The 11724-nt window shown below is 39.9% G+C and overlaps 1 protein-coding gene across 2 annotated transcripts; it reads right to left on the bottom strand.

Annotated features, from left to right (window-relative positions):
* Window positions 1–2410: 2410 nt before the first annotated feature.
* Window positions 2411–8274, bottom strand: ttc22 (tetratricopeptide repeat domain 22). Of its 2 annotated transcripts, none has more exons than XM_023394509.2 (8): window positions 7879–8274; window positions 6089–6389; window positions 5549–5604; window positions 5341–5456; window positions 4641–4759; window positions 3921–4082; window positions 3513–3665; window positions 2411–3430 (listed from the first exon to the last, which is right to left on the bottom strand). In XM_023394509.2, exons 1-8 carry the CDS (start codon window positions 8139–8141, stop codon window positions 2894–2896), a joined length of 1707 nt encoding a protein of 568 aa, XP_023250277.1. In that variant the 5' UTR covers window positions 8142–8274; the 3' UTR covers window positions 2411–2893. The 2 variants fall into 2 exon arrangements, with proteins under 2 accessions (XP_023250277.1, XP_087026625.1); XM_087170499.1 differs by having other exon boundaries at window positions 3921–4031.
* Window positions 8275–11724: the final 3450 nt, after the last annotated feature.

The raw sequence follows: 11724 nt of genomic DNA, 5'->3' as shown, positions 1-11724 counted from the left end.
CAGTGTTTGAATCTGCTTCAGGCAGCGTTGAATTCTCGTATCAGGACCTCTCAAAGAAAATGAGAGTTGAATTACAGCTGGTTTAAAATGTTAGCTTGTCAAGTTCACTGCAAAAAGACCTAATTATCTCATTTCACTTACTAATTTTAGGGCCATCACGAACACTAAATTAGCTCTCACATAATTTAGATTTGTGGTGTTTTATATTTCATTCAGGAACTGGGAAATTAGAGATGAACTGTGCTTCCGTTGTGTCACTCAGGTCAAAACAGCTCCCTCTGCAAAAACCTTGCAGCTTGTCCAAAGTGCAGGAGTGAAAAATATTGTTTATTGTAATTTGTAATCTGTAAACAGTTGGAAGGGAACGGTTCTTACTGTCCAGGTAGATGTGGTGACTTTCACTCCACTCGCTCCACAGTGGCGGCTCTTCCAGGCCGGAGCAGCGAACCTGGATGGTGTAGTTCAGTCTGGGCTTCAGATCCAGAGACAGTCTGGGCTCTGTGGGTGCAGACACCACCTAGACGCAGAGGAGAGCGCACAACTGACTTTAAGGATAGGGTGTGTTTTCCTTACAACGATGACTGAATCAAAATACATCATCAAAACTGTGGTTGCTCATCAGTGTCTCATCAGATGTAACTGTTACCAAAACACAAAAATAACCTACAGCCATAGTCGGAAAGAGTGTGTAGACAAGACACCTGCAAATTCTGACCAAGTTTCTCTTCTATTTTTTATTTTAATCATATGTTCTTTGAAAAATAACCTTTGGGAATCTTTGAAAAGCCTTTTAAATTGCTGTATAATGATAGATTATCTGATATTCTATTTAACTGGTAGTGAGAATAACAGGTAGTTGTGACCCTCCACCAACAGGTCAGTATTTACCTGCCAGGCTGGATTAGTGGTGTTAAAGGAGTATCGGACCTCATATCTCAGAAGGCCAGTATCAGTAAAGTCTGGTGGGTCGTCCCAGTGTAAAATCAGTTCTGCCTCGATGGTCTGCGTGTGGGAAAGGTTGACTGGAGGACCAGGTTTCACTTTGGAAAAAAGAAAGAGAAAGATCATCTAATGAAAAGACACACATAAAAAAACAGTACTGTGTGTTCCCCAACAGAATCAATATACAACAGACAAATTACTTACAATCATAACGTTACTTTGATCCTGCTCTAATATTAGTTTGCATTATCAAAGCTCACTAAATCCTATTCCTTTATTACAATATGTGTAAATAAAATTAGAGGATTATATTTTCCCTGCGGTTTATAAGATTTCAACCCTCCCTGCAGTCATTCACTAATTCCTACTGTATGTTATCACTCAGTGTTCGCCCCAGGGCCGTAATTTACTCTTCAAGAAAATATGACATGACAGCAGTTTACATCTAAAGGTGGCATTTGCCGTATTTATGCTCGTCTTGATGAAGCAAAGATCAATACTCTGCTAGTCCTCGTGCCAGGATTACCAATACTTAATGAACAAATCAATCACATCTTGAGTGCAGAGTTAATGAAAAATATAGACCTGTCTCTTATACACATCTTTCACAACAGATTTATGTCCAAATGAAAATGATCTTCTTCTGAAATTCGCCAAATCACTGAAAAGTTGAGTACAAACCGTAAGGTAGTAGTAGTTTACTAATTGTTTACTGTGTAAGTGTTGATAGCTGATCACATTAGCTGTTTATGTGTTATATCTGAATGTCAGCTGATCAATAATCAGATATAATGATTGGCAAATACTCATGGTGAACATGCTGACATATTTGAATGCTGTCTTGGACTGAGAAAGTTGGCTTTAAGACAGTCATTAAACAATAATCTTAATTCTGCTTTTAAACAATCCTCTTATTCATACCGCTTTATCTTTTAACTAGGGGTGCTTCTCGTTACCAAAGAATGTCTCCCCATTTTTTTCACTGTCGTCGTGTCCCAGTCGCTCACAGATCAGAAAAGATGCAGCATCCATTTCTCCAACCCGTCATCTGAGCCAAAATCAGTTTCTGGTGACAACAGCACAGCTGGATCACAGCTGGCTCAGGTGTCAGTGTGCAGGTGTTAAGAGCTCACTATGCATTGGAGCTTGTAATTGCAGAGATGAAATGACTTACTGTCCAAATAGTAAGTACATCCAGTGCAGTGGTGTAGTGACGTCGTCCGGCATGACAAAACTGACTGTGCTGCACATTCATTAAAAACATGTATTTTGTGTTTATATTGTGAACAGATCCATCATAAAGTCACTGCTCAGACACTGAAAGCTAGTGACCCTGCGTGGCTGTGTGGGTTTCTGTGTTGTTTGTTTGTTGAATTCTCTAAACATTTCCATTTTAAACACATGGTTGGTATATAATGTTCAATGCAATGTCTCAAAGTCGGACAGTTTTAAAAATCACAATAATGTGTGTGTGTCAGCGTACGGCATTTTATTGTTCTTTCAGCGGTAAGTTAAAGAAAATAAATTGATTATGTGTAAATTACATTTATGGTTTTTCAGATTCACTGCTCTTTGCAACTTAAAATCAAATCATCAAATCATCATCAAAATCATTTTAATCATGTTTTAGTTCCAACAAGCGGATATTGTATGAAGAACAAAAGAAATACGTTGTCAGTTAGCATTTTACTGATTCGTTCAGTATCAATTTTTCGTAGCTAGCCAGATACGTTAAAGTTACAGTGTGTAACTTTTCTCTATTTTATTTCATTTATGTTTTGTAAAAATATGCCCCAACACATACAGTATCTTAATGTGGAGAGGTGCTGTCAAAGGCTTCTGTGACCCACACTCAATGAACAGCCTGGCATCAGTTCAGAGTTTTTGAGCGAGCCTTGCCCTTGTAATGAATAACAGGAAGAAAGAAGTATATCTACTAAAGTCATTTGCCTCATGTGAAGGAGTAAGACCTTGCAATCTGTCTCTTCTTTGCCAGTTGTTTAGGCACCACTGTTTCCAGTAGCCTCCTCACTAGATCCAGCCTCCCTGTCTGGATCAGAGCCTTGGATAACTCTGTGACGTCTTCTGTGTTAGTCCTGTAAAGGCACCTCAGCTCTGCCCTCACAATGTCCTTAGGGTACCTCTCCTCTGCCTTTTGCACCCACATCTCCAGCTGCGAGATGGCGGGAGTGGGATCAGGGCCTCCCTGCATGAACACAGCCAGGAGGGCCTGTAGGAGGCAGCGCAGGGCTGTGGTGTCTGTGCTGCCTTGCCTCTCCAACTCCACGGCCTGTTTGAAGCAGTCTGCGGCGTTCTGCTCCTCACCTTTCAGCAGGAGGCAGCGTCCTCTGAGCACATGGAGGTCTGGCAAGCTGTCACCAAGCTCAAACTGTAAGGCATGGGACAAACTCACTAACGCACTATTCACTGCTGCTTCATCCACCAAAAGGCTCTCCCGGAGCGCATCTACACCCATGTAGTAGTACACCTAAAGAGGAAGACATGGAACTGAAAACTCTGCTGCTGTACAAAATCTGTTTATATTGCTCATTATCTAGTTACGCCCTTACCTGTGCCATCTCTAGATGAGTCCGCAGACATGGACGTACACTCACGACCTTGTCCAGGTCTTTTCTGGCCTCAGTTAGCCTCTGTCGGTCTGGGATTCCACCCTCATCGTTTTTTGTCTTCTCTAGGTCCCTGACGTAGAGCATCATATTGATCTAAAAGGAAATCAAATGTAAAAGTATAATTTTACATATTATGTTATTTTATTTTTTTCATTTTATGAAGCTGTTTAGAGTATAAAAAAATAATTGTTACCATTTCTAAATAGATATAAACAAATATAACAATTTCTATCACATAACAGCTTAAACATTAGATTTAATTGCACAAATATGTGATTTCTGTGCATCTTTCAGCCATGCTTGCAGGCTCTGCTTTGGCATTGACTTGATGTACTACAGCTGCAGTACCTTGGCGCGGGTGCAGTAAGCCTGCCAGTTGAGCTCTGGATCTGGCAGCACATTCAGAGCCATGTTGCTGATCCCTGTGGCCATCTCATATTTGCCCAGCAGAAAGAAGACCTTGGCCAGAAGGTTCAGGATGAATGCATCATCACCGGCCATATTTATGGCCTGAAGACACAGACAGTTATGGTGGTGCATATAGAGGTCTAGTTTCTAGTTTGTGTTTTTTAGTATATAGTGTTAGCCTATGGTAATGTCCAGATCTCATCAGCTATCAAACTCAGTCTTCTGCCCCGTGTGTAGCTGCACAGCTAGCTAGAAAGTTTGTTAAACACTCTACCAATACCAACAGCAGACCACCAAAACTTGAATGATGGTATTTACAAATCAGAAAAAAATAACTAATGATAGTACAGTAACAAGAAAACTCAATTAAAAAATGTCAAATAAAACTAGCTCTCCCTAATGACAGGAAAAAGTGATCACCAGTGAAAGAACCTCAAGTTTCTACAGTAAGTAGCCTACACTACATTAATTAATCAAGTAAACACAGATGCATTTACAGGAGTGAAAGAAAGTGTCTTGGCACAACTGTAACAAATGGAGAAAACTTTTCAGATTTAGAGCAGGTCTAGGTAAAATAGTCCTCGCTTGTTTTTATTTCTTCTAATTTGACTCTTATTCGGCGAGAGATTTAAATGTACTGTACTGTTTAAATGTACTTACGGTTCCATAGCAGGGCAGCGGATCAGAGGCAGAGAATCCACAGTCATGTATCGACATGGGTACAGTGGTGAACTCTTCCTTCCTCTCCAACATGATGCCAACATAACACCAGGCTAGAGCTGAGGACAGAGATACAAGTGTTTTCTTTAAGCATATGTTGGTGTCTCCTGATTGAAGAAATGGTTACCATAATACCTTAACATCATCAAATTGCCAGTTTTATTACTAAAAGAAGATTTTGACAGTAGTTAAATTAACTATGAACTATGGTCCATATGCAATAGATTGCAGAACCTCAATCCAGTGGTGAACATAATAACTACTATTATAGCTCAGGTATTTCACTTGAGTATTTCCCATCATGCAACTTCCACTTCATTTATCTGACGTTTTTTCACTGCTACTTTGCCTATACTTTGCATATTGCTTACATGTTAATACATCAGCAATATTAAATAAATCATTGTCTAATAATATAATAGTTTAAATTCTTACAGGAGCCATTCTGCATGAGTACATTTTGCTGATAATACTTTTTACGTAGGTAATCTTTTGAGTCATGGACTGTTACTTGTACTAGAGTATTTTACAATGCTTTATTGCAGCTTGTGCAGCAGAGTTGTTGCATATTCTGCATAATGCCTCTAAATGTAGGTTACAACAGAGCAGATATAAACATACAGAACCATACTGTGTTTACCTTTGTGTTGTGTTTTCTCCGATTTGAGCGTTTCTTTGAGAAGCCTCAGTCCCTTGTTGTAGTGAGAGAGTCTGGAGTATTCAGAGTCATCTTTGCTCTTTACTATGTCATCTAGTCTGCAGGGCGGGGAGAGAATAACTTGGTAAACATAGAACATCAAATGGGACAGTGGTTATTTATCAAAATATTTTGATGGTCGGTTTTGTACCTTATATAGATGGTTGCCATTTTAAAATACCAACTTCGTTTTTCCTCTTTTGGTATCTGAAAGACATTATGTCTTTAATAAAGATTGAAATTACATTTCCTGAGCAGGAATAACAGGAACTTGCTTTTACCCTCAAACAAGGGCAGTTTTGCACTTGTCTAGGTCAGTCACCTAGCTATGGTTTAGAGCCATAAACACAAAAATGACTTAATTTGGAGTGAACCTTTATTTTATATCTGAGTTACCGTGAGTTAAGTTTCATATTAAAAAAGCCTAGCCATATCCTCTAATCCCAGCAAGAGTTTCAGGGAAGATGAGTCATGGAGCAACGAATTAAATGATAAAGTGATGACTAACACTGCATGATTGAAGTGCCAACCAATAAAATCCCTGAAAGCTCATGAATCACAGAATGATGTGTATGGACTCATCTAACCAGTTGTTGTTTTTGAGCTCCTCCTTTAATTCACATTCTCCATGTTAATCAGACATTTACGGCTTTATATTAGGTTTTACATTACATGTGTGTTTCCTTCTCACCAGTTGTCCCCCATAGACCAGGGCTCTGTTGTACAATATCAGTGCTTTAGTCAGTCTCTCTCTCAGGTCATCGTCACTGTCCAGCTCCACATCATATGGATAAGCGTAGGCCTGTTCAGCCAGGCACCGGGCCGCCAGTAGTCTGCTCTCTTCCTGAGAGGGTTCCCCAGCATCTAAACCCATGAGGTGGGACACCTTCTCCACACACTCCCCTGCATCCAGCTCCCTCTGCAGCTTATCATACACATAGCCCAGGTTGGCCCAGGCATTCAGGTTCCCAGGGTCTTCTTTACAAATGTTTCTGAAAGGCCAAAATACACAGACAGAGATGTTTTAAAAAAAGATCTTTAAAAGTCTTCAACACGGGAAGTAACTTAAAAATATTGGTCTGCCTGTCTGTTTATTTTTACTGGATGGATTACCATGAAAGTTTGTAAACACATTAATGGTCAGCAGAGAACAAATCCTACAGACTTTGTTGATCCCCTGACTCTTAAGTTTGTGCGACCATTAGGTTAAGATTTTGGCTTTTAGTGAAATGTCAGACAGATGCTAGATGGATTGCCATATGTGCCATTTGGTCACACATTCATGTCCACCTTAGGATGAACACGAATCACTTTGGTGATTCAATGTCCAATTCTTTGGTATAAGACCAAGTACTTGCAAAACTATCACATTCCCATCAGCCTCAGCTGTACTTTGTTTTTAGTGCTAATTAACAAACGTTGAATGCATTGCCATTGTGAGCATATTAGCATGCTGATGTTTAGCTTGATGCACCACTAAGTACAGCCACGAAGAGCTGCTAGCATGGCTGTAAGCTCTTTTTAACTGGTACAGTTAACTTAGTACAGTATTGACATTGAGCATAGCGATCCAGACGTCGGTGTTACTCTGATAAGATTAAGCGTTCTAAAGTATTCCTGAGCTATGGCCAAAATCATGTTTTGTGAGGTCAGAGTGACCTTTGACCTCTGACCAAAATCTAGTCAGTTCATCCTTGAGTCCAAGTGAATGTTTGTGCCAAATTTGAAGAAAAACTCCCTCAAGGCATTCCTGAGATATCACATTTATGAGAATGGAGCAGACAGACGGATGGACAGACGGATGGACAGACGGACGGACAGACAGATGGATGGACGGACAACCCAAAAACATAATGCCTCAAGCCATGTCTATGACCAGAGCGGAGACATAAAACAGAAGCACAAGAAGATGTAAGAAGTGATCTAAAAAATGAAAACAGCATTACGTAGAGTTTATGACTACTATATGAAGCATTAATAATATATAATAATAGAAGAAACAGAAACTAAGTTGCATAAATAAGATGAAATTGCACTTGGGACAATGGAAATGGAATCAGATGAGTAGTATACTACAGTATGTGTATGCAGACAACCAGGTTAGCAATGTCTACATTTGGTGAAGATACTTGTTCATTTTACTTTTACAAAGTCAAACAAGTCAGGTTTATGAACAGTATGTTAGTTATGCAGCATGCTGCATATGTGGCCCAGCCTATCATTTACCATCCGTCAACTATACTGTGTAATATTACCGTGAATTTATGACAGTGGTCTTGATTTTGGTTAATGTTTTACTATAGCTGGTAGAAGGTCAGATTACATTTTTTGTGCTGTAGTGTTTTGTAGGCATTCAGTGTGTGGTGGTTCTAGGTAAGATTACAAAGGAGATGCATATGTAAAACACAAGTTTCAACTCGTCAAAATGACTTATAAATGCATCAACAATGTCTCAAAATAATGATAACAGCATATCATCACCTAAATATTTCCTCTGCTGCGTCCAGCTGTTCAAGGTGAACAGCCAGCAGACCCAGGAGATTTCGGACAGCGTACTGTAGATATCCAGGTTCGGCCTCTAACTCCCCCCACAGGCTCTCCTGTTTTAGAAAAGTGTCCCTGTGTCGCAGCTTTGCAGGCCCAACAGGATCACAATTGACGTTGAGGTCCAGGTGGAAGTGACCGGGGACAAAGTCCATGCCCTCCAAGAGAGACTCTATGTCGTCTGTGTTGTCTGCATCCATGGCCTCCTGCTCCTCCTGCTCCTCCTGTTCTTCCACCTGTTATTTAAAAAAAAAAAGAGAAGAGATCCTGTCTGTATATTTTTTAACCGAAGATCCTACATAAGAAAATACCTTTTCCTCCTCAGCTTACAGTTCAAACTGCTCAACTAATCAACCCACCCACTGTTGTCAAGCAGGTGCAGACTGGTTGAACAGGTTATGCTTGGGAGTAACTAGGGAGTGGAGTGTAAGGAGGAGACAGTGAATAACTGTAGATAGACGTTTGTTCTTTTTCCAGTACACTTTTTTTTTTTTTTATATCAAATCCCCCTCTTGATTCTCATTCACACCATTCTTGGTTGGTATGCATAAATACATAAAATCTAGTCATCTCTATTCAATCGTCTTCCTGAAAATGGAGCGTACAAGGCTTCTGAGCTGCACTTCCTTTGCTCTTTCTCTCTCCCTCTTTCATTATTTGGCTTTGTAACAGAAATACCAACTAACACTCCTTAAAGTCCATTCTGACAGATATATTATTATTATTTATCTATTTACGTCTTGAGTTTTGTAAAAATTGTTTTGAAGCATTGTTTTGGAGAATGTTTTAGCCCCCTCTGCCCCTGCATGTGTCAGCTGTAGCCAACCCAAGAATGTGAACCATCAGGCTCAGTGTGACATGGGAAACACTGAGGGACACTGAATCAGACGTTCATCTTGCTTAACGCTACTCCTTTAAATTGCCTCTCATTTCCACAAAAAAAAAAAATTTAGACATAACAAGAATGGGTTAATTAAAGAAAAACATGTAGCAGTATGATAAGCTGTTTACAGAATAGCTGAGAGTAAACACCTAGAGAAGATATGCAAATACTCAGCAAAGAGTTCAACAGAAGCAAACAATGACTGTGAATCCTTGTTATCCTGCAAGTCACAATACTATCTTAGAACATCTGATACACACGTGATAAGCACATTCTTGTTTCTGCATGCTTTTGCATACAAATCTAAACTCTTCCATCAGAGGGTAAACTTCTGTCATGACAAACCAGACTGACAGTGGAACAAAAAGAAGAAGGTGTTGAGTGTTGTACGCCCAATAGACACATTCAGTGTCTTATCGGGGTTAACAGGCCAGCATCAAAAGTGTCTCCCAACCAAGTGCAAGGTCTCTGAGGAAAAACTCACCCTCAGCACATAAAGGTCTTCGGGAGAGAAGACTGAAAGACATCAGTCCTCCTCTGACAGATTGAGTTTAGTAGTAGCTGTAGGTGGCAGTGAAGAAATCAGGAAACATTTACAGAAACCTGTAATAATAGAATTATACTGTTGAGTTCAATAGTAGGCTTATAGTAAGAGCAGTTTAGATACAACAAGATCAATAATATAAGTTCAATATGATAAGCACAAGGAAGAGACTGTCCGCTTGTAAAAAAAACGACCTCATAGGTCATCTGTTACGTTTTATCATTAGGTGACCACTAGCGGGCGTATTAATTACGACAGGAGCAAAGGAGGAAGTCAGGTGATATATATATATATATAGAGAGTCTCGTTAGGAAGAAGTTGTGGTGGATGGATGGGTCGACAAAACACAGGACCTTCACACTATACTGCGTTTGTTTCCCGTGTGAAACTGATGATTAAAGTTGTTTATCTTATACACGACCTGTTGTAACCATGACGATGAAGGTTCTCCAACCTTAAAGATGTACTTATTTTAACACAAACTGAAATCTTTTCCTAAACTTAACCAACTACATTTTGTGCCTAAACCTAACCAAACCGTGACCATTCCACAGCCTTAAACTTGTGTTTATTAAAGTTAACATGAGGATGAAGGTCCAGTACGCCTGCCGCTGATCATTCCTGCGGGTCATATCCAAGGATGGGGATGAACGACCTATATGATCGTTTAGGTTGAAAGACTCGTTGCCCAGACGGAACTGTAGAGACCAATAGCACATATTTCTAAGTCCTGGTAGGTGGGTGGTGGGATAGGTGGTAAAATGATGGCTAGATTACTGAAATATGGAGGAGGCTTATTTTTTTTGACCTGCCAAGAAAATACTAGTTCTGAGCAGGTTTTGAGTATGTGGTGTGTTCTGCCAGTAGCTTGCTATAACAACTCCAGCATGAAGTTTTATGGCTCTCATCTCTGTGCTCTGGGGACAAAATTGTTGAAAGTCTGCATTCTTGGTATTTTACCACTCTTCAAGATTGGCAATGTTACTGCAAATTAAGAAAATTGGTCTCATGCTTTCCCCACACACACACACACAACACAATCTATGTGTGTATGTGAGATATCATGAAAGCAACGTGTCACTTGCATCTGAGAATCTCACAACCATCTGAGTGAGGTTGTATTGGCATTTTGATTCTGGTCCAAATTAAATTGTATTTAGGGCTGGATATTATAAATGTGTGGTATGTAGATAAGGTATACATCATATGTAATTGTTACATGACAAGAGAAAACAGAGACTTGCCATCCTGGGAGCAAAGAAAACTTAACCCATCTGAAAAAGGAGGGAGCCAGTAGGGACACAGCTGGCAGCAGTGGACCATCAGGCCACAGGGCACACAGGTCAATTAGTGCAGTCTTCTAAATACTGCATAAACATGTCTGTTTTTGATGTGGGTGGAATCTGAATCACCTCGAGCTAACCCACGCAAATATGGAGAGAACATGCAAACCCACACAAAAAAAGCCTCTGTCAGGTTTGAATTAGTGCTGAACCTCCTATGCTGCCCCTGAAGCACCTACAGTAGCTGGTTCCCTTCAGGATGTGTTGCATAATGTGTATTTGGTACAGTAGATCAGCCCCCCGAGTGGGTAGTCTTTTTCCATTTGTACCATGTGGGTGTGCAGAAATCTGAAAATGTTCTCTCGACAACCGTTGCCATGGTGGTCATCATGGATACCAGGCTGATTGCATGGTAACATAATAATTACAGATGCTTGTTTGTGCTCCAAAAAGCCCCAATTTCCATGACAGACTTTACATTCCAGCAGCTAAGAGACAAAACAAAGGTATTATGGGGGAGATGTTGACCCCTAATAATCCCTTTAGCCTTTCAGTACTCCCCTGTAAAGTAGGATTAGGATATGTGTCCCACATACTGGTAAAGGTTCTTTTGCTTTTGAACTAACCCCTTGTTAACCTACTTAATTGTTTTGGTGTCCGTCTTCATTTGGGCACAAAGTGTATAACAGAGGAAGAACAATATACAGCAGGGATATGAACACATATATAATATATGAACAGGAAATGTACTCTGAACAGATGTAAACAGCATCCTAATTTTTGTAGTAATATTTGTTAATGTCATGATGTTGGTATTGAAGCCTGCGCAGGTTGACGGTAGATGGGAGCTGATGAGCTCAAGTCTCAAAAGTGCATTTTAAAAGGGCCAAGACAGCTTTTCAGATTTTTGTCAATAGATTTCTCTGTATTTTTCATTTTTAGCTGAACAAGCTATACTGTGGCCATTTCTTTGTCAATAACGCTCTCATTTTTTACCCTAGACACTTTAAACCAATTTACAGTTATGCATATTACGGGCTTGAAATATTCAATTCCACCTGAACAGAAAAAAA

Source organism: Seriola lalandi, unplaced genomic scaffold, assembly GCF_002814215.2.
Source record: "Seriola lalandi dorsalis isolate HSWRI2012SDOR001 ecotype SW California unplaced genomic scaffold, Sedor1 jcf7180002054949, whole genome shotgun sequence".
NCBI lineage: Eukaryota > Metazoa > Chordata > Actinopteri > Carangiformes > Carangidae > Seriola > Seriola lalandi.
This window is presented reverse-complemented; position numbering and strand designations above follow the sequence as displayed.